Source organism: Protobothrops mucrosquamatus, unplaced genomic scaffold, assembly GCF_001527695.2.
Source record: "Protobothrops mucrosquamatus isolate PMUCROS unplaced genomic scaffold, P.Mucros_1.0 scaffold3200, whole genome shotgun sequence".
Classification (NCBI taxonomy): domain Eukaryota; kingdom Metazoa; phylum Chordata; class Lepidosauria; order Squamata; family Viperidae; genus Protobothrops; species Protobothrops mucrosquamatus.
In genome coordinates, this window is record NW_015389198.1 from 41,508 (window position 1) to 63,801 (window position 22,294).

General features: G+C 49.3%; 2 protein-coding genes across 2 annotated transcripts in view; both read left to right on the forward strand.

The window, feature by feature from the left end:
* The first annotated feature begins 931 nt into the window (after positions 1-931).
* On the forward strand, positions 932-8,736 carry LOC107297242 (class I histocompatibility antigen, F10 alpha chain-like). The gene is made up of 5 exons (XM_015826605.1): positions 932-1,061; positions 3,678-3,953; positions 6,789-7,064; positions 7,939-8,220; positions 8,558-8,736. The coding sequence occupies exons 1-5, from the start codon at positions 998-1,000 to the stop codon at positions 8,578-8,580; spliced, it is 921 nt and encodes a 306-aa protein (XP_015682091.1). The 5' UTR covers positions 932-997; the 3' UTR covers positions 8,581-8,736.
* A 5,281-nt stretch (positions 8,737-14,017) lies between these two features.
* The window catches only part of LOC107297243 (class I histocompatibility antigen, F10 alpha chain-like), a 13,071-nt gene continuing 4,794 nt past the window's right edge, over positions 14,018-22,294 (forward strand). The window contains exons 1-4 of the mRNA XM_015826606.1: positions 14,018-14,110; positions 16,524-16,799; positions 20,184-20,459; positions 21,331-21,612. Coding sequence (XP_015682092.1) covers positions 14,047-14,110; positions 16,524-16,799; positions 20,184-20,459; positions 21,331-21,612 — 898 coding nt within the window. The 5' untranslated portion in view covers positions 14,018-14,046. The remainder of the gene's footprint in view (positions 14,111-16,523; positions 16,800-20,183; positions 20,460-21,330; positions 21,613-22,294) is intronic.

A 22,294-nucleotide genomic window follows, 5' to 3' on the forward strand; every position in this document is an offset into this window, starting at 1 on the left:
CAAGGACGTCTGAAAGAAAACTTTACTAAGGCCACACTTGGAATACAGTTTTGGTCACCACGATGTAAAAAAGATGTTGAGACTCTAGAAAGAGTACAGAGAAGAGCAACAAAGATGATAAGGGGACTGGAGGCCAAAGCATATAAGGAACGGCTGCTGGAATTGGGTATGTCTAGTTTAACGAAGAGAAGGACGAGGGGGGACATGATAGCAGTATTCCAGTATCTCAGGGGCTGCCACAAAGAAGAGGGAGTCAAGCTATTTTCCAAGGCGCCTGAAGGCAGGACAAGAAGCAACGGGTGGAAACTAATCAAGGAGAGAAGCAACCTAGAACTAAGGAGAAACTTTCTGACAGTTAGAACAATTAACTAGTGGAACAACCTGCCTCCCGAAGTGGTGAATGCTCCAACACTGGAAGTTTTTAAGAAGAGACTGGACAGCCATTTGTCTGAAATGGTATAGGGTTTCCTGCCTGAGCAGGGGGTTGGACTAGATGACCTCCAAGGTCCCTTCCAACTTTATCATTATTATTATTATTATTGTTGTTGTTGTTGTTGTTGTTGTTGTTGTTGTTAAGGCCAGCGGGATTCAGCCTGACTCTAACTCCAAAAGAAAGAATGTCCCAGTCTTAACTTGTGTTTCTGACCTGATCCCCCTCCACTGCCAGGGGCTCTGTGGGGTCTCCCCTCCCCCTCGCCTGCGCCCCTCCCCCCAGGCCCAGAGAACCCTCCCGCTTTTCCCAGCCCCCCATTTCTGCCCCTCCCCCCAAGAGGCGGAATGCCTGGAAGGGGATTTCCTGATGGGACTTTCGCTTTCCTTTCCCCGCCTCTCCAGCCTGTTGCGCCTGAACGTCTGCCTAGAAACAATGACGACACGGGAATTCCTTTTTTCTACTGGTTACGGTTGGCCAATCAGCCGCTTTGCTTTGGATGGTTGCGTTGTTGATCACCCGGAGCGGCTCTTTCTCTGCCTGAGTCTTCTGGGGAGCCGAGCCGGGATGGCGCTGCGCTCTCTGCCGCTCCTGGTGTTGGTGGGGGTCGCCCTGCGGGAGAGCTGCCTCGGTGAGTCCCTTCATCTCCCGGTGGGGATCCATCCAGGGAATCTCTCTCTGTCTCTCTCCCCCCCCCCCCCCCCAAAGATTATTCCCAGGAAGAGAATCCCGATTCGGTCCTCTTTCGAGTCCGCTCCCCCTCTGGCCCCTCTCAGAAGGGACCCCAAAGCGTGGATGGGACTTTGCAGCCTCCCCCCCTCGCCCCCCCAGGAGAGCCCCTCTGGGAACGGGAGAAGGGTCGCCCCTCCAGAGGTCAGTCAAGTCTACCTGGGCGCCCCCGAGCGCGGTTCTTTCCCTCCCCCAAAGTGGAGGTTGTGGGAAAGCGGCGTTTGCAGGGACCGGGTCAGTTCCCAAACTTCCTGGCTGCCTTCGCACAACCCCTCCGCCTGGCTCCTCTTCCCTGCCTTTGGCGGGGCTCGGGGGCTCTTTGTGGCTTCTGGTGCTGGGAGGAGCCGGCTCGTTTCTCGACTCGCTTCCGTGTATTGGCAGACAAGGAGGCTGGAGCACTGGAGCCCTCGGGTTAAGGCTGTCCTGGGAATGCAGCAGGAGAAGAAGAGTCTGGAGAGAAGAGCTCCTTGAACTCTCTTCCCAATGATCCCCCCTGATTGATTGATTGTCACTTTCCCCTGGATCCCCACCCCCCACCCCGTCTCCGTCCTAAACCCCAATATCCCCAGAGCTGTTTTCTAGGACAGGCAGGAATTTTTCCACCCAAAATCCTCCTCCTTCCATTTCAGGAGCCCCCAGCAAGGAAGAGTTTGCAGAATCAGAAATATTTAAAATTTGCTCTTATTCCTTAGTGATCAGATCGGAGGTCTTGGGGTGTCCCTAGTTGTTCCTCAGGGAAACTCTCAATGCAGCAGCTTTTCCAAAGGCATTTCCAAAACTGTCAGGATCTGAAGGATTAGAGAGGCTGGGCTAGAGGCAGGAGGAGAGAAGCCCCTCTGGATGGAGAGCCTGAAATGAAGGGCTTGCTTGGACACAGACAGGCCCAAACTGACCAGCCCTTCCTGACCTGAGGAGGATTCGTGATTGTGAGGACGCCCAACCTGCGTTACATTCACACGTTTCTCCTCTCAGGCAGACTTCAGACTCCCTCACTGCTCAGCCCCCCCCCCCCCGTTCAAAGTTTCAACGTTATTGAAAAAAGAGACTTATCACCATTTTAAACACTTACGACCATTTTAGCGTCCTCGTGGTCACGTGACCAGGATTTGGATGCTTGGCCACTGGTTCATATTTATGACGGTTGCAGTGATCCCGTTTTGCGACCTTCTGAGAAGCAAAGACAATGGAGAAGCCAGATTCACTTAACAACTGTGGCAAAAAAATCATAAAATGGAGCAAAGCTCACTTAACAAATGTGTCAGCAGCAAAAAATGTGGACTCTGTTATCGTCGTAAGTCAAGGACTGCCTGTGTTTATTTCTTGGGGGGGGGCTTTGGAGGTCCTTCCCTTTTCCATGCAGACCCAGGTTCTGCCCAAATAAGTCCCGTGAAGGATCCTGAAAATGATCTTTAAACTCTTTGGTGCCCCGGAAGAATTTCTGACCTGAAGAGCTTTCAGAACGGAGACCCAGAAGGGGCCTTGGGGATTTTCATCAGCTTAATCAATTTCCCAGGAGCCCTTTATTCATTTTATTTATTTCTTTTAATTCTTTTAATCCACTTACAAGCTGCTGTTTTTCTGTTCCTTGGGCAGCCTCAGAGTCTCTTCCGTGTTTGTATTTTGACAATGAAAACTAAACAGTGACTTAATGTGATTTTCTTCTGTCCTTATTAGTCAAGTTTAGCATAGTTTATGTCTTGAATTTAGTCTCTCCTCCAATCCAAGGAAGGGCTGAAGAAACTTTGATGCTCCTCGGTTGGGAGTTTGCACGAAGGAAACTGAAATAATGTTGTATGTTTATCTTTGGTTCACCAGAGGGGCTTTAAAGGTGACGGGACCCTCCATACAGAGGCTGAGTTTGGGAAAAGGACCCCAGCAGAGCCCCCCCACCCCACCCAATATGGGAGTTGGCAGCAGGAACTCCCGAGCAGCCACAGTGGGGCCAGGGGGTGGGGCCAGCGTGGAGAGGCCCCATGGGTTTCTCCAGGTGAGGGGAATTCTGGGAGTTGAAGTCCAAGTGGCTGAGTCTGAGAAACTCTAATTTAGGCCTTTATATTGAGAGTCACTGATCATGTGAAGAGTTGGGTAGCCATGATCAACCCCCTCCCAAGCTTTGTGGAAGGCCTTGCTGGAAGGGGGGAGTGTGCAATTTGGGCAGGTAAAGTTTGGGGGACCCGACCTTCCCCTCCTCTCTCACACCTCAACGTCCCTGCCCTCCAACCCTTCAGGCCCTCCAGAAGCTGCTTTTCTCCCTCTCAGTCGTTCCCTCCTTCCACCTCCTGCCTCCCCTTCCATCCTCTCCCCCTTCCTTTCCCCCTTTCTCCTCCCCCCCCAGCTCCTCCCTCCTCCTCCTCTTCTTCTTCTTCTTCTTCTTCTTCTTCTTCTTCTTCTTCTTCTNTCCTCCTCCTCCTCCTCCTCCTTCTTCCTTCTTTCTCCCCAGAGCCTCAGATTGGATCCTCCATAGGATGAGAGTCCTTCACTGGAGCCCCCTAACTCTGCCCCTCTGGGTCCCTTCCAGGCGCCTCCTCACACTCCCTGAAGTATTTCTCCTCCTCCATGTCGGACCCCAGTCAGGAGCTGCCCCACTTTGTCTCTCTGGGGCTTGTGGACGGTCAGGTCTTTGTTCACTACGACAGCAACAGCCGGAGGGTGCAGCCTCGAGTCTCCTGGATAAAGAAGGTGGGGAAGGAGGACCCCCAATACTGGGACAGGTACACCCAGAGAGAACGTAGCAATGAGGAGGCGTTCAGAGAAGGCCTGGAGATTCTGAGGCTTCGCTACAATCAGAGCGAAGGTGAGTGATGGATCAGGTGGTTCTCCTGCCCCATAATCCCCTCCCCACAAACCAGAGGGGGGAGAAAGGGGGGTCCCTTCAAAAGGAAAGCCTGCTTCCCCACATTTAAAAAAACTTTTTTAATATGCTTATTCTTTTTTAAAAATCAATATAAGCTTGTTGTTGCCTCCATAGCTGATGTTTTCTGCCAATTGCAGTTCATAAAAACATTTTTTTGAAATGAGGGATCAACTGCAGATCCATCTGGGCTGACTAGATTCCTCTCTTTCACCTCTTTTTGGAGGGATGAGTGGGGTCCAAAACGGCAGGAGCTTCTTCTCATCCTCCAGATGGAAGGAGAGGCCAGGAGGCCAAATGGGGTGGGGTGGGGCTCTTGGAGGGGGGTACAGGATCACTTCCGGGATCCTCCCAATCTTGAAGGGAAAAAGGACAGAAAAGAAAGGAACCCCCATTTGGCGCCCTTCCTGAGTCGCTCAGAGCTCTGATGGCTTCCCATCCTTGGTCCCTCCGGCTGGACTCCTGCGCTGCCCTCTTGGCGGGGCTGCCCTGGAGGGAGAGGCCTTCTTCAGCAGCCCCCCCTTCTGCCATCTTTGGGGCACAAGATTCACCTCCAAGGAATCTGATTTAGGGGAGAGATTGCAAGCAAATATCTGTGTCACCAGAGGCTGCTTTGGGCTGAGGTAAACTTTCTCCACAAACATCAGCCATTTTCCCTTCTTTCATTCCAAGGAGGTGCAGCCCCCCTTCTTCTGCCCTTTCCTTGCCCATCCCCCCCAGGCAGACACCCCTGTTCTGCCCCTGATCCCCAAGGATCCCCCAAGATCCCTCCAGGCCCCCTGCTGGCCTCTCAGGGGAGCAGAATGGACCCAGAGGGCTCCCCCTGGTGGAGAAAGGAGGAAGGAGAGCGGCCAGAGTGGAGGGGAGCCTCCTTTCCAGGCCAAACAGCCCCAAATGTCCCAACCTTTCCTCCAAGGGAGGCTGCTTCCACCCTCCCATCCTCTGGGTCGCCTCCTCTGGACCTTCCCCAGCTCCCTCCCGCCCTTTTTGAGGTCTGGTGACCAGAACTGCACACGATATTCCAGAGGTGGTGGCACCCTTGATTTACGCAATGGCTTTGTGACATTGGCCTCCGTGTTTTCAGTACCATTTTAATGATCTCTGATATCCTGTTTGCGTTTTGAATTCTTTTATATAATTTGTATTGAACTTTCCAACAAAAGATAAAAACTAACAGAAAGTATCATAAAGTAAAGAAGATAAAAGAAAGAAATCCAAGAAAAATCAAAAACTATATAAGAAAAGAAAATAAGTTGAAGAAAATAAAGAAAAAAGACATAAAGAAGTGGCTTCTGATATTCTTCACAGCAGTTACAAATATAAATATATTTTAGCCTCCCTAAAGCAGTCTTTCCTAACCTTTTGACCCTGGAGGAACCCTTGAACTATTTTTCAGGCCTCGGGGAACCCCTGAACATCCAGGCTCGGAGATGGGGCAGAATTGTTTCCTGCGTAGACCTGTAGAGATGCATTAACAGCCTTCTTACACTAAGAATAAAAACTTGCCTTTTCAGTCTGATCCCTGTGCTTTCTTTTTGCAGCACAAATATTCAATTCTGTGCCAAACTTGCAATGAACACAAACAGATTTCATCTTCAACTGAAATAAGACGGTTTCTGTCTTAGTTTGGATGCTTCTGAAATAAGACAGAGCTGGTTCTCAGAAATTGAAAACTGCAGACAGATTTTCAGTGCCTTCCTGTGAATGGCAGGAGACTCTTCTTGGGCAGAAATCCAGAACCTTTTTTTCCCCCCTGGGCAGATCAGGGAATCTCCTCTGGAGGGCAGGATCAGACTCAGCTCAGGAGGATCTTCCTCTCCCTCCAAAGGGAAGGTCTCAGGCTGAGCAGAAGCTGCAGAGAAAGGATCCCCTCACCCGATCACTCATGGGAGTGGAAAGGGAGGGAAAGGACTGGTCAGTTTAGTTCAACTGTACTTACAAGTGGTTTTCCCTCAGATTTGAGAGTTTCTAGCGTCCTTCCTCATTTTGAAGCCCAACCAGAAGTAGAAACATTTCAACATTTCTTTTTGTTTTTTTCAAACATTCAGTTTTTTTTTAAATCCCAGAATCTGGTCACTTAAAGTCAAAATATTTTCTCCAGGACCTTGCAAAGATGTAAACTTCAAACTTCATTTCAAAGGTCAACAACCCTTTGGGGGTGCAGATCAGATTGGGCCACTTGCTGCTGTTGCTAAGGAAAATATTCCTTTGTGGCCCTTCAGGGCTTCATTCCCACAGTGTACAAATCCATGGTTTCTATCTGGTTAGCCCAAAAAGGGAGCCAGCCTTGTGACTTGGTGATATTTGTGAACATAGATCAAGATTAATGGCCACAGGGATCCTAGCAAGCTTGTTTGCAGATCGACAAGATTCTCTCTGAGGCCATGAGATTCTCAGTCCCTCTTTGGAGCTGCAGATTCATGCAACAGTTCCCTCTCTGGGATCCCTTCCTTTCCCCCCAAGAGTCTCCCCAACAGAGGAACGGCAGAAGGAAAGAAGGGAGAGGCTCCATCCCTCCGTTTCTTCTGTGACACCTTCTTTTCTCGGTCTCCCTCAGGATTCCCTTTTCCTGGGGAGGTTCAGGGGCTCCATCCTGGGGGGGAATGGAGGGAGGCAGGTCGAGGGAGGGGAGAAGGGCAGGTAGTGATGGGGGCTTTCTTTCCCTTGATTGCTAGGGAGAAAATGGGGGTGTCAGTTCCTGTGCCAAAGTCCCTGCAGGGAAGGGGGTCTGTGTCTCTGTTGAGGACTCCCCAAACCATCATCATCTTCCTATTTCAGGCCTTCACACATGGCAGTGGATGTATGGCTGTGAGCTCCAGGCTGATGGGAGCAAAGGAGGATTTGAGCAGTATGGCTACGATGGGAGTACCTTCATCACCTTCGACAAGGAGAGACTCACCTGGGTGGCTCCCGTCCCCCAGGCCCAGATCACCCAGAGGAAATGGGATGCTATTCAAGGATATAATCAGAGAAAGAAATACTTCCTGGAGAAGGAATGCATTGAGTGGCTGAAGAGGTACCTGTCCTACGGGAAGGAGACACTGCTGAGGACAGGTGAGCCTATGGATCCAGGTTGGACTTTCCTCCTTTACGGCTGGATTTCTTGTGCACATTCGGCCCCTTTGGGTTCCTGATCTGCAGTCTGACTGCCCAGGAGGGAATCCTCCCCCTCCCCTTCCAGCCCCTCTCCATGACGCGGGAAGCCCTGATTGGTTCTCCTTGGCAGGCCGCCCTTCGATGGACCAGGAAACGCAGCCTCTGCCTGGCGGGTGTCTGGGTGGATCAGGCAGGAAAAGCACTTGGGGGTGTCCTGTTCACAACCCACAATGAGGGGCACCCTTAATTTCCCCCCATTACAGTAGTGGCCAAAATTGTGGAAACCTCTCTGCCCCCTTTGAGGGATAATATCTCTTCTCCAAATTAATCAGTCAGAAATTGCAAAAGCCCCGAGCCCCTTTTTTCCTTTGATTCTCGCTCTCCTCTTCTTGAAACTGGTGTTGTGTCCCTTGGAAAGAGGCCTGGAGCAGTCTCAGATTCAGGGGAGCAGAAGGAAACCACAAAAGTAGGGAGAAACCTCTGTGTTGTTGTTGTTGTCTTGAAAGGGAACTTAAAAGGGCAGCTCCACTTTCCCTCCCCTGAAGGAAACAATCCAAGATCACTCAGAGTTCAAATCAGCCAGAGAGGAATTTCCTTGGACCCTCAATTTGCTGCTGGAGGTTTTTCAGGCTGAGTCCCTGAGAAGGACTCAGAATCAGGAGTTCTTGTGGTTGAGCATTTTCCAGATCTGGAGCATCTCCCAAAACTCTTGGAGATGCTGCAGGTGTGGAGTGGGAAGTAGTGGGAGACTTTCCTGCCCCTCTGAGTTTCCCCTCCACCTTCCAGGCTCTGGAGGGGCTGAGAGTTAATTCCGGGGGTTCCGTTTCTGCAGAGCCACCAGTGGTGACCATGAGCAGCAAGACGGAGGTGGAGGATGGGATGGAGACGCACGTCTGTCGCGTGGATGGCTTCTACCCCAGGGAGATCGATGCCTCCTGGATGAGGGACGGGGATGTCTGGCTGCAGGACACCCTCTGTGGCTCCGTGGCCCCCAACGCGGATGGGACCTTCCACGCCTGGCTCAGCATCCGGATCGATCCCCAAGAGAGGGGCCACTATCGGTGCCACATGGAGCATGACGGCCTGGAGGAGCCTCTGGACGTGGCCCTTGAGGGTGAGAGGCTGCAGGGAGGGAAAGGCTGGGCTCTTTGGCAGGCTGGAAGGTTGTGGGAGGGAAATCTCACCCCAGCTGTGTCCAGATGTGAGGGAGGATGGGAGATGAAGGCCTTCAGGTCCAAGGACCCCAACTGATGGTGAAGATACTTTGGAAAATCCTTCTTCTCTCTCGTATTTATCTCATACACTGGAAGGGAAGGAATTTGGGGGAAGAGGCATTGGGGCTCTGGGGAGGGGTCTGCCTGCCCCCCCAACTCTTATCCTCTGGCGCCTCTCAGGCTCCGACTGTCTTGATATAACTAACCCTTGGATGCTTCTTCCCCTCTTCTTTGCAGCACGATGGACACTCCCAGCCTAAGGAGGGAGGAAAGAATTGAGGATCAACCTTCTTCTGAATTAGACAGGAGGATCCCTTCAGGGCCTTCCAGCATTCTGGAACCAGGATATATTTGGGGTCTTTCATCATGGCTTTTATCACAGAATCAGTAACCTTTATTATGATTGAGGAATGGAAGAGAAAAGAATATACCGTATTTTTCCGTGTATAAGACGCTATTTTTTCCCCTTGAAACACCCTCTTCAAAAATCAGTTTCGTCTTATACACGGAAAAATAATGGTAACCTCCGCAGCCCAGGGCATGCCTGTGTGGGTTGCCACTAATGGGAGATGGGAGGGGGCAAGATCTTCTGCCGGCCAAACTTGCGGATTGATCAGCATGGAGAGCGTCTTATACACGGGTGCATCTTATAGACGGAAAAAGACAGTATGTTATTAATTGTGGAATCAAAAGATTTTAAATTGGGTTTTGTGGATAATAGTTTTTAATAAGTAGTTTGTATAACCCTTCATGGGCTTTTCCTGATTGATCTTAATGGATTGAGATTAGAGGTTAGAGATGAGGTTTCAGAGACGGGTTTATAGGGAATGGGGTGAGGAATAGGATGAAGAGTTTCTTGGTTTTACTTTAAGAGAGATTTATAGGTTGTTAATTTTCATTATACTTGTTGGGGATAAAGGTGGGGGTTTCTTTTTCTTTCTTTTTTTCCTTGTGTTAGTTTTATAAATTTAAATGTTATCTTCGAGGAAACTATTACTAAAAGAAGAAGCGTGCATCCTGAGATTTTGGTCACTGAAGTCGTTGATGCATTTTTAATTGATTGTTGCACAGTTAATTGAGCATATATTTGATTCAAAGTTTGACAGGTAATCAGTATAACGAGTGAAACATTCAGACTCTGATTTTTTTTTAATAGATTGTCATTTATGAATTTTCATGCTTTGGAAAAATGGAGCATGAGATCTATTGCACAGCCAGGCTTTTGGCTCCTTTAATCATTGCACTTAGATTGTAAGTTTGCTAAAGTTGTTTGCTGAAAATAAATGGTTTTGTTTTCCTCTTACCTGAGTTGTTGCCTGTTTGAAGAGATTGGAAATAGGAGGGATTTTACTCTTGTTTTGCTCAAAAAGACCAATTTCACTTTGAGAGGAAGGAAGGGGAGGAACCAAAGCAAAACCTGGATGAGGCAAGAACTTGGGGGGGTGTCTCCTGTGTGTTCATTTTGGGAAGAGGAAGCCATTTTGCTTCTGGGTCCGGATCTTTCTCTAGCATCTCCAGCTGACCTTCCGCAAAATGGCCGCTTGGTCTTGGCTTGGTGGGGGCAGCTGAGGGCCGAGTGGCTGGTCTCTGGGCCTCATCCAGGGGCCCTTTGGGAGACAGGAGCTCAGGGACCGGCCGGAGCCCTCCTGGTCCCCTTGCAGGAGGGCAGCTTCTCCTGCCTCTGAGAGGTCCTCTCTGGGCTCTTCGGGGGCCCAGTAGGATGCCCTGGCCCAAGAGAGGGGAGATCCCTGATTGATGGGAAAGAGGTCCCCCATATTATACTGGATGCTTTCTGGGCGAGAAGGAGTGGAAAGGATGGGGTCTGTCATGCCCCTCCCTCTGGACCTCTTTGAAAGCTTAAAAAGTAAACTTCAAAGCATTTTGCAAGAATTCAGTAGATATTTCAGCCTGCTCTACTGATTCAAAACGTTTACAAATTTATTTATTAATTGGAATATATGACCGCCCAGTTCACATAAGCAGCTCTGGTCAGCCAACACAATAAAAATATCAATACAAGAGCAAAAGACAATAAATATAATGCACAAAAGAAAAATGTCCACCAAGGATACACCAGTCAGCCACAAATTCATTCAATTTAGCTTACAGGTAGTCCTTGACTTACAACAGTTCATTTAATGACCGTAGTTACAACAGGATTGAAAAAAGTGATTTATGACCATTTTTCACACTTGTGACCATTGCAGCATTCCTGCAGTCATGTGATCAAAATTTGGACGCTTGGTTTTGGGCACAATATTGATTTGGACAATTGGCAAAGTCTATGGGAAAAAAACCTAAAAATTACTTTAGCAACCTCCTATAAGGAAAACCTCTATAAGATGTTTTATAGGTGGCATCTCCCTCCCACAAAATTAGCATGAATGAATAAGGGGATATCCCTGATATGCTGGAAGTGTGGAGAGACCGTTGGGAATTACCACCATATGTGGTGGAAATGCACACAGGCACAAAAATTTTGGAATTTATTAAAGAAATGGCTGGAAGAAATCCTGCTAATAGAGATAGAGGCCAAACCGGCATTTTTCCTATTGGGAATTATAGAAAGAAAATACAAGAACGATACAAATTATTTATTACTGCATATAGTAACGGCGGCACGAATAGCTTTCGCTCAAAAATGGAAAGAGAAAGATATTCCAACCTGTTAAGTCCGGAGAATAATGGCGCTTGAGACGAAGCATTTCTAACAAGTCTTTATTCTCTGCTTCCAAATACGAACAACGACAAGCCCAGAGGTGCGCAAGCCTCTATATATACCCTCCGATCCCCGGGCAATTCCAACCAATCACAAGGCAATCCTTTCCCGCCTTGCGCATGTGCGCAAGGCCGGCGCCGCTCAGTCTGGTCCCGGGCAGCTTTTGCAAATGCCCGGGACTCTTGCAACTTCCCGCGCCTGCTTCTGCAGGCACGGGACACAACACCCCTCCCCCCTAGATAAAATAATGCTGCGCCCAACATGGACGCCACCTTTGGTAGAAGGGTGTGAAGGAGCCGCGGTAGCATGGCGAATCATGTTATTTTGTAGAAACTCCTTCTGTCGACCCAGGCAGACCGCAGCGATGTGGCCTTTCTTTCCGCACGCTCGGCAAATGGCGGAACGGAACCGACATTCCGCTCGCTTGTGGCGACCCCCGCATCCGAAGAAACGAACCTCAGCTGGGCCCTTGTCCTGACGATCTTTGGACCTCCTCCCAGCTGCTTGGTACCGCTTGTCCACCTCCTTGTGGATGGTTGCATTCACTGGAGCGCTTCGAGAGGGCCGCAAATTCTTGACCGCTCTACCAGCAGCTTCCTCTGCCGTAACCTCTCGCAGAGCATCTTGGAAGAGACATCTTCCATGGCGAACAGCTTCTGCTGTAAGTCTCCGTTCCTCAGTCCGCACACAAAATGATCATGCAGTCTTTCCTCTAAGTCCTTGAAATCACACGGTTTAGCTGCTCTTCTCAAAGCTGCAACGTAGTCTTTTGCTGATTCTCCAACTCGCTGATCTCTCTGTTGAAATGTGTGCCTCCAAGCCATGACAGATTGCTTGGGCTGGAAGTGTTCCTTTAAAGTTTTCTTCAGGTCGGAGTATGATACCATTTCCAGCGAGTCCGGGGCGATTAAGCTCTCGGCAATCTCAAAGGCGTCTTGCCCACAAACGCACAACAATGTGGCAGCCTTTAAGCCTTCCTCCCGAATCTGGTTTATGCGGAAATACGTCTCGACTCTTGCCACATAAGATTCCCACCTCTCGGGGTGAGAGACGTCGAATTCCGCTAAACGCCCAACTTTCGCCATGATCGAGGATCAGGTCTTCTTCTTCTTCAGCCGCACGCACCTTCCAGCGATTTCGTACTGGCAGGATAACGCTGACCTCCACGCCGTTTTCTCTTCCGGACTTCTTTGGGTGAGTCTTCAAGCTTTCCTAGCTGTAGAGACTGAATCCCACCCTCGTCGCCAGTGTTAAGTCCGGAGAATAATGGTGCTTGAGACGAAGCATTTCTAACAAGTCTTTATTCTCTGCTTCCAAATACGAACAACGACAAGCCCAGAGGTGCGCAAGCCTCTATATATACCCTCCGATCCCCGGGCAATTCCAACCAATCACAAGGCAATCCTTTCCCGCCTTGCGCATGTGCGCAAGGCCTGCGCCGCTCAGTCTGGTCCCGGGCAGCTTTTGCAAATGACCGGGACTCTTGCAACTTCCCGCGCCTGCTTCTGCAGGCACGGGACAAAACACAACCGAAGAGGAAATATTACTGAAAATCCTCAATTGTGCAGAAATGGATAGACTCACATTGGAACTCAAGGATAAAAGTGAAACTAAGTACTATAAAATCTGGGAACAATTTTATGATTGGATAGATAACAAGAGGGCAGCCAAGACAAATGTATAGTGTTAGAACAAAATATAGATTATAGACAAATGTATATTTAAAAGATAAATAAATATATAGAAATAAGGGAAAAAGCATTAATATTATATTATAAATAGCGAGTAAAGTTTAAGAACTATATGCCTATATGAGTACTAATGTTACTGTAAAGTGACGGAAGATGTATGGAACCAGTGAGGTCATATCTATGTCCAATGTGTTTTTAATTCTGTATTATTAATAAAATTTCAATAATTAAATAAAAAATTGGACGCTTGGCAACCGCTTCATATTTATAATGGTTGCAGTATCTCGGAGTCACGTGATCACCTTCTGTGTCCTTTTGACAAGCAAAGTCAATGCAGAAGCCAGATTCACTTAACAACTGTGTTACTAACTTAACAATTTCAGCGATTCACTTAACAACAGTGGCAAGAAAAATAATGGGGCAAAACTCGCTTAACAAATGTGTCACTTAACAACAGAAATGTTGGGCTTAATTCTGGTCGTAAGTCGAGGACGACCTGTAGTGGTTAAGGCAGCAGGCTAGAAACCAGGAGGCAGTCAGTTCAAGTCCCGCCTCAGGCACAAGAATCCGCTGTGGGATTTTGGGGCCAGTCATCCTATCTCCACAGGGTTGTTGTGGGGAAAATGGAGGGCAAGGAAAGAGCATCAGGTATGTCCGCAGCCTTGAGTTCTTTATGGAAATGATAAAAGTGGGATATGAACAGACAAACTCTCCGGCTTAACTCTCTCCCGATCTCAAGGACGTCTGAAAGAAAACAAGGACTTTACTAAAGGCCAGCGGGGTTCAGCCTGACTCTAACTCCAAAAGAAATAAGGTCCCAGGGGGTGGATGGTGGAGCGTCAGTCCCGTCCTTCCTTGATCACCTGAAGGACTGCGCTTCAAGAACCGGAAAATGATAAGCCAAAAACTTAACCATTTTCTTGCCTATCTTAACTTGTATTTCTAACCTGAAACCCCCCCCTCACTGCCAGGGGCTCTGCGGGGTCTCCCCTACCCCTCGCCCCTCCCCCCAGGCCCAGAGAACCCTCCCGCTTTTCCCAGCCCCCCATTTCTGCCCCTCCCCCCAAGAGGCGGAATGCCTGGAAGGGGATTTCCTGATGGGACTTTCGCTTTCCTTTCCCCCGCCTCTCCAGCCGGTTGCGCCTGGATATCTGCCTAGCAACAATGACGACAGGGAAATACTTTTTGCCTACTGGTTGAGCTTGACCAATCACTCGCTTTTGCTCTGTATGGTTGCGTTGTTGATCACCCGGAGCGCGTCTTTCTCTGCCTGCGACTTCCGGAGAGCGGATCTCAGATTGAGGATCTCGTCCAGGATGGCTCTGCGCTCTCTGTCGCTCCTGGTGTTGATGGTGGTCGCTCTGCGGGAGAGCTGCCTCGGTGAGTCCCTTTATCTCCTGGTGAGGATCCATCCAACAAAGCTCTCCTCCCCCCCCAAAGATTATTCCCAGGAAGAGAATCCCGATTCGGTCCTCTTTCGAGTCCGCTCCCCCTCTGGCCCCTCTCAGAAGGGACCCCAAAGCGTGGATGGGACTTTGCTGCCTCTCCCCCTCCTCCCCAAGAGAGCCCCTCTGGGAACGGGACAAGGGAGGCCCAAACTCCTCCTCCTTCCATTTCAGGAGCCCCCAGCAGGGGAGAGTTTGCAGAATCAGAAATATTTAAAGTTTACTCTTATTCCTCAGTAATCAGATCGGAGGTCTTGGGGTGTCCCTAGTTGTTCCTCAGAGAAACTCTCAATGCAGCAGCTTTTCCAAAGGCATTTCCAAAACTGTCAGGATCTGAAGGATGAGAGAGGCTGGGCTGGAGGCAGGAGGAGAGAAGCCCCTCTGGATGGAGAGCCTGAAATGAAGGGCTTGCTTGGACACAGACAGGCCCAAACTGACCAGCCCTTCCTGACCTGAGGAGGATTTGTGATTGTGAGGACGCCCAACCTGCGTTACATTCACACGTTTCTCCTCTCAGGCAGACTTCAGACTCCCTCACTGCTCAGCCCCAGGAGGGGAAGAAGCGGGTTCTGGATGACGGAGGGTCCGATCCCCCCACATTCTGTCGGAGAAAAGCTCTGATCTGCTTGAAATCTCCCCAGAGCAGGAAGTGGATCTGGGGATCCCTCTCCCCAAAAGCTCTGAAAAGCCGCTGGGATTGTGGGGAGGAGCAGGAAGAAGGAGGCCGAGGCCTTTGCCTTGGGAGACTGGGAAGGGCTGGGAGACCATACTGGAGGGACTGGGCAATGGGAATACAGGTAGTCCTTGACTTACAACAGTTCATTTAGTGACCATTCAAAGTTACAACGTCATTGAAAAAAGTGATTTATGACAATTTTAAACACTAATGACCATTTTAGCGTCCTCATGGTCACGTGACCAGGATTTGGATGCTTGGCCACTGGTTCATATTTAGGACGGTTGCTGTGATCCTGTTTTGCGATCTTCTGACAAGCAAAGTCAGTGGAGAAGCCAGATTCACTTAACAACGGGATTAGTAATTTAATAACAGCAATGATTCACTTAACAACTGTGGCAAAAAAAATCGTAAAATGGAGCAAAGCTCATTTAACAAATGTCTCACTTAGCAGCAAAAAATGTAGGCTAGATTATGGTTGTAAGTCGAGGACTGCCTGTATTTATTTCTCTGGGGGGCTTTCATAATGGAGACCAAGAAGGGGCCTTGGGGATTTTTCAGTTTACCGTAATCTATTTCCCAGGAGGTTTTATTCATTTTATTTTATTTTTAGTTCTTTTAATCCACTTACAAGCTGTTGTTTTTCTGTTCATTGGGCAGCCTCAGAGTCTCTTCCGTGTTTGTGTTTTGACAATGAAAACTAAACTGTGACTTAATATAATTTTTTTTTGTCCTTGTTACTCAAGTTTAACATAGTTTTATGTCTTGTGAATTTAGTCTGTCCTCCAATCCAAGGAAGGGCTAAAAAAACTTTGATGCTCCTCGGTTGGGAGTTTGCATGATATAAACTGAAATAATGTTGTATGTTTATCTTTGGTTCACCAGAGGGGCTTTAAAGGTGTCGGGACCCTCCATACAGAGGCTGAGTTTGGGGAGAGGACCCCAGCAGAGCCCCCCACCCCACCCAATATGGGAGTTGGCAGCAGGAACTCCCAAGCAGCCTCAGTGGGGGCAGGAGGTGTGGCCAGGCTGGAGAGGCCCCTTGAGTTTCTTCCGGGTGAGGGGAATTCTGGGAGTTGAAGTCCAAGTGGCTGAGTCTGAGAAACTCCAATTTAGGCCTTTATGTTGAGAGTCACTGATCATGTGAAGAGTTGGGTAGCCATGATCAACCCCCTCCCAAGCTGGTTGGGGGGCATTTCTGCCTTTCTTTGTGCTGACAAAATGCTGACAAAGGAGAAGTTTCAGAGCAGCTTCTGTGGAAAGTGAAGGGCGAGATTCAGAGTAAATCTTGTGCATTGGAAGGCAATCCAGAAGAGGCTTTGTGGAAGGCCTTGAGGGAAGGGGGGAAGGGCACAGTTGGGACAGGTAAAGTTTGGGGGACCCGAGCTTCCCCTCCTCTCTCACACCCCACCTTCCGTGCCCTCCAACCCTTCAGGTCCTCCAAAAAGCGGCTTCTTTCCCTCTCAGTCGCTCCCTCCTTCCACCTCCTGCCTCCCCTTCCATCCTCTCCCCCTTCCTTCCCCCCTTTCTCCTCCCCCCAGCTCCCTCCTCCTCCTCCTCCTCCTCCTCCTCCTTCTTCCTTCTTTCCCCCCAGAGCCTCAGATTGGAGCCTCCATAGGATGAGGGTCCTTGACTGGAGCCCCCTAACTCTGCCTCTCTGGGTCCCTTCCAGGCGCCTCCTCGCACTCCCTGAAGTATTTCTCCTCCTCCATCTGGGACCCCAGTCAGGGGCAGCCCCACTTTGTCTCTGTGGGGTACGTGGACGGTCAGGTCTTTGTTCACTACGACAGCAACAGCCGGAGGGTGCAGCCTCGAGTCTCCTGGATGGAGAAAGTGGGGAAGGAGGACCCCCAATACTGGGACAGAGAGTCTCAGAAACAATTGGGCACAGAGGAGATGTTCAGAGCAAACCTGGAGATTGCGAGGACTCGCTACAATCAGAGTGAAGGTGAGTGATGGGTCGGGTGGCTCCTCCTGCCCCATAATCCCCTCCCTAGGAACCAGAGGGGGGAGAAAGGGGGGGTCCCTTCAAAGGGAAAGGCTGCTTCCCCATGTTTAAAAAAACTTTTTAAATATGTTTATTCTTTTTTAAAAACCAGTATAAGCTTGTCGTTGCCTCCATAGCTGATGTTTTCTGCCAATTGCAGTTAATAAAAACATTTTTTTAAAGTTTTCCCTCCATCTCCCTGTATATTGATAGGATATGGATATAAACTGAGTTAAAAGAGACCAAAATCTCCCCTCCCCCCATGAAAGTTGGGGGGTCCAGGCCTTGGTGGACCCCCTGCTATGCGGGAGGGAGGGGATCCCAGGTCTCTTCCCTCCCAGAAAAGAAACAGGTGGATCCTAAGGAGATCCTGGGGGAAGCAGGTCCTGTTTTTCTGTCTGTTTCCACCCCAGAGAAATGAGGGATCAACTGCAGATCCATCTGGGCTGACTAGATCCCTCTCTTTCACCTCTTTTTGGAGGGATGAGTGGGGCCCAAAATGGCAGGAGCTTCTTCTCATCCTCCAGGTGGAAGGAGAGGCCAGGAGGCCAAATGGGGTTGGGGGGACTCTGGGGGGGGCACAGGATCACTTCCAGGATCCTCCCAATCTTGAGGGGGAAAAGGACAGAAAAGAAAGAAACCCCCATTTGGGCCCTTCCTGAGTCGCTCAGAGCGCTGATGGCTTCCCATCCTTGGTCCCTCCGGCTGGACTCCTGCGCTGCCCTCTTGGTGGGGCTGCCCTGGAGGGGGGAGGCCTTCTTCAGCAGCCCCCCCTTCTGCCATCTTTGGGGCACAAGATTCACCTTCAAGGAACCTGATTTAGGGGAGAGATTGCAAGCAAATATCTGTGTCACCAGAGGCTGCTTTGGGCTGAGGTAAACTTTCTCCACAAACATCAGCCATTTTCCCTCCTTTCATCCCAAGGAGGTGCAGCCCCCCTTCTTCTGCCCTTTCCTTGCCCATCCCCCCCAGGCAGACACCCCAGAGATCTGCCTGTTCTGCCCCTGATCCCTGAGGATCCCCCCAGATCCCTTCAAGCCCTCTGCTGGCCTCTCAGGGGAGCAGAGCTGGACCCAGAGGTGGAGAAAGGGGGAAGGAGAGCGGCCAGAGTGGAGGGGAGCCTCCTTTCCAGGCTAAATAGCCCCAAATGTCCCAACCTTTCCTCCAAGGGAGGCTGCTTCCACCCTCCCGTCCTCTGGGTCGCCTCCTCTGGACCTTCCCCAGCTCCCTCCTGCCCTTTTGCTAAAAACATGATCCCTGGGTGCATCCATGCTAAAACAAATAAATAAAACGAACACCAGGGTAAAATCATTAAACTGTATGAGTTTAATGCACTATACAAATGCCGAGCTTTCGTCAGCGTTCTGCTGACATCATCAGGGCTTGATCAGCCAGTCTGTGGGAGTGCCTTTATAGTTTGAACAAAGTCTGCACACGGCTTTTGGACCTAGTTATCGGTCCTAGTTGCAACAGCTGTGCTCCGGTGATGACTTTTCTTCCGTTGGTTGTTCCTATCCTGCGAGGCTCATTCACGTGGTTGCCTTCATCTAGTTCATTTGCTCGCGGTTTGGGCACATATATATTTATTAAAACTTTTGGTTTTCAATTTTTATTAAAATGGTTTTCAATACCATTTTAATGGTCTCTGATATCCTGTTTGCCTTTTATTTTTTTTATATAATTTGTACTGAGCCTTTCCAATAAAAGATTAAAAACTAATAGAAAGTAATATAAAGGAGATAAAAGAAAGAAATCGAAGAAAAATCAAAAACTATATAAGAAAAGAAAACAAGTTGAAGAAAATAAAGAAAAAAGACATAAAGAAGTGGCTTCTGATATTCTTCACAGCAGTTACAAATATAAATATATATTTTAGCCTCCCTAAAGCAGCCTTTCTTAACCTTTTGACCCTGGAGGAACCCTTGAACTATTTTTCAGGCCTCGGGGAACCCCTGAACATCCAGGCTCAGAGATGGGGCAGAATAGTTTCCTGCGTAGACCTGTAGAGATGCATTAACAGCCTTCTTACACTAAGAATAAAAACTTGCCTTTTCAGTCTGATCCCTGTGCTTCTTTTTGCAGCACAAATATTAAATTCTGTGCCAAACGTGCAATAAACACAAACAGATTTCATCTTCAACTGAAATAAGACGGTTTCTGTCTTAGCTTTGGATGCTTCTGAAGTAAGACAGAGCTGGTTCTCAGAAATTGAAAACTGCAGACAGATTTTCAGTGCCTTCCTGTGAATGGCAGGAGACTCTTCTTGGGCAGAAATCCAGAACCTTTTTTTCCCCCTGGGCAGATCAGGGAATCTCCTCTGGAGGGCAGGATCAGACTCAGCTCAGGAGGATCTTCCTCTCCCTCCAAAGGGAAGGTCTCAGGCTGAGCAGAAGCTGCAGAGAAAGGATCCCCTCACACGGTCACTCATGGGAGTGGAAAGGGAGGGAAAGGACTGGTCAGTTTAGTTCAACTGTACTTACAAGTGGTTTTCCCTCAGATTTGAGAGTTTCTGGCATCCTTCCTCATTCTCAAGCCCAACCAGAAGTAGAAACATTTCAACATTTCCTTTTGGTTTTTTCAAACATTCAGTTTCCTTTTAAATCCCAGAATCTAGTCAGTTAAAGTCAAAATCTTTTCTCCAGGACCTTGCAAGACTATAAACTTCAAACTTCATTTCAAAGGTCAACAACCCTTTGGGGGAGCAGATCAGATTGGGCCACTTGCTGCTGTTGCTAAGGAAAATATTCCTTTGTGGCCCTTCAAGGCTTCATTCCCACAATGTACAAAGCCATGGTTTGTTTCTGGTTAGCCCACAAAGGGAGCCAGCCTTGTGACTTGGTGACATTTCTGAACATAGATCAAGATTTATGGTCACAGGGATTCTTGCAAGCTTCTTTGCAGATCAACCAGATTCTCTCTGAGGACATGAGATTCTCAGTCCTTCTTTGGAGCTGCAGATTCATGCAAATGTTCCCTCTCTGGGATCCCTTCCTTTCCCCCCAAGAGTCTCCCCAACAGAGGAACTGCAGAAGGAAAGAAGGGAGAGGCTCCGTCCCTCCGTTTCTTCTGCGACTCCTTCTTTTCTCGGTCTCCCTCGGGATCCTCCGCTGGCTTTTCCAGCTTCCCTTTTCCTGGGGAGATTCAGGGGCTCCATCCTGGGGGGGGGGGAAATGGAAGGAGGCAGGTTGAGGCAGGGGAGAAGGGCAGGTAGTGATGGGGGCTTTCTTTCCCTTGATTGCTAGGGAGGAATTGGGGGTGTCATTTCCTGTGCCAAAGTCCCTTCAGGGAAGGGGGTCTGTGTCTATCTTGAGGACTCCCCAAACCATCATCTTGTTCCTATTTCAGGCCTTCACATAATACAGTGGATGTATGGGTGTGAGCTCCTGGGAGACGGGAGCAAAAGAGGGTTTATGCAGTATGGCTACGATGGGAGGACCTTCCTCACCTTCGACAAGGAGAGACTCATCTGGGTGGCTCCCCAACCCCAGGCCCAGATCACCCAGAGGAAATGGGACGCTATTCCAGGATTGAATCAGAGAGATAAGTCCTATCTGGAGGAAATCTGCATTGAGTGGCTGGAGTGGATCCTGTCCTACGGGAAGGAGATGCTGCTGAGGACAGGTGAGCCTCTGGATGCAGGCTGGATTTTCCTCCTTTATGGCTGGATTTCTTGTGCATATTCGGCCCTTTTGTGTTCCTGGTCTGCCGTCTGACTGCCCAGGAGGGAATCCTCCCCCTCCCCTTCCAGCCCCTCTCCATGACGCGGGAAGCCCTGATTGGTTCCCCTTGCCAGGCCGCCATTCGATGGACCAGGAAATGCAGCCTCTGCCTGGGGGGTGTCTGGGTGGATCAGGCAGGAGAAGCACTTGGGGGTGTCCTTTTCATTGCCCACAATGAGGGGCACCCTTAATTTCCCCCCATTACAGTAGTGGCCAAAATTGTGGAAACCTCTCTGCCCCCTTTGAGGGATAATATCTCTTCTCCAAAATAATCAGTCAGAAATTGCAAAAGCCCTGAGGCCCTTTTTTCCTTTGATTCTGGCTCTCCTCTTCTTGAAACTGGGGTTGTGTCCCTTGGAAAGAGCCCTGCAGCAGCCTCAGATTCAGGGGAGCAGAAGGAAACCACAGAAGTAGAGAGAAACCTCTGTGTTGTTGTTGTCTTGAAAGGGAACTTAAAAGGGCAGCTCCACTTTCCCTCCCCTGAAGGAAATAATCCAAGATCACTCAGAGTTCAAAGCAGCCAGAGAGGAATTTCCTTGGACCCTCAATTTGCTCCCGGAGGTTTTTCAGGCTGAGTCCCTGGGAAGGACTCAGAATCAGGAGTTCTTGTGGCTGAGCATTTTTCAGATCTGGAGCATTTCCTAAAACTCTTGGAGACGCTGCAGGTATGGAGTGGGAAGTAGTGGGAGATTTTCCTGCCCCTCCAAGTTTCCCCTCCACCTTCCAGGCTCTGGAGGGGCTCAGAGTTAATTCCAGGGGTGCCATTTCTGCAGAGCCCCCAGAGGTGACCATGAGCAGCAAGATGGAGATGAAGGATGGGATGGAGATGCACGTCTGCCGCCTGGATGGCTTCTACCCCAGGGAGATCGATGCCTCCTGGACGAGGGACGGGAAGGTCTGGCTGCAGGACACCCTCCGTGGCTCCGTGGCCCCCAACGCGGATGGGACCTATCACCGCTGGCTCAGCATCCAGATCGATCCCAAAGAGAGGAGCCGCTATCATTGCCACGTGGAGCACGACGGCCTGCAGGAGCCTCTGGACGTGGCCCTGGAGGGTGAGAGGCTGCAGGGAGGGAAAGGCTGGGCTCTTTGGCAGGCTGGAGGGTTGTGAGAGAGGAAGCTGACCCCAGCTGTGTCCAGATGTGAGCATACCTGACCTTTGAGCCATTGTTTTTTCCAATGTTTGAGGTTGGTGAAGCTGCAGGGACCAGACCATAGAACTGGCTTCAGGGGATGTAAAGGAAACTCCAGAATCCCATCACAAGAGCTGGCAGATCCTGATGAAATCCTCTTAGATCCTCTCTTAGCCTCTGTCCCTCCCCTCTTTCTTGCCTCCAGCCCTGGAGCAGCAGTTATACTGAGCACCCAAAAAAAGATTTTATTTTCTTTAGAATTCCTGAAGTACAAAAGTCAGGAGGAGAGTCTGAGTCCCTTTTTTAAGGCCAAATTTAATTAAAATTGATGAACTGCAGCTGACTTCAGAAAAGAGACTATCAATCTGAGTTTTTACCATCAGAGACTTTTCCTGCTGTAAAGAACGAAATGTCTTTGTGTGTTGCTGCTGTACGAAAGAAATTGCACATTATTTTATGATACCATATGGGAATTCCTGAGGCTCAGCATAAAACCTAAGAAAAAAAGCCCTCTAAGAACTCTACATATGTTCATAACTGCCCCTAACATTTTTTACACTGGACTTCCAAAATTGCAGAATTCAAGTTTAAATCTTTTATTGAT

What these genes read in the sequence shown, in the direction of transcription:
- LOC107297242 (XM_015826605.1), top strand. Translation starts at nt 998, where the DNA reads ATGGCGCTGCGCTCTCTGCCGCTCCTGGTGTTGGTGGGGGTCGCCCTG. An exon ending in GGAGACACTGCTGAGGACAG is followed by an intron (nt 7,065 to 7,938) that starts GTGAGCCTATGG and finishes CCGTTTCTGCAG; the next exon opens with AGCCACCAGTGGTGACCATG. An exon ending in TCTGGACGTGGCCCTTGAGG is followed by an intron (nt 8,221 to 8,557) that starts GTGAGAGGCTGC and finishes TCTTCTTTGCAG; the next exon opens with CACGATGGACACTCCCAGCC.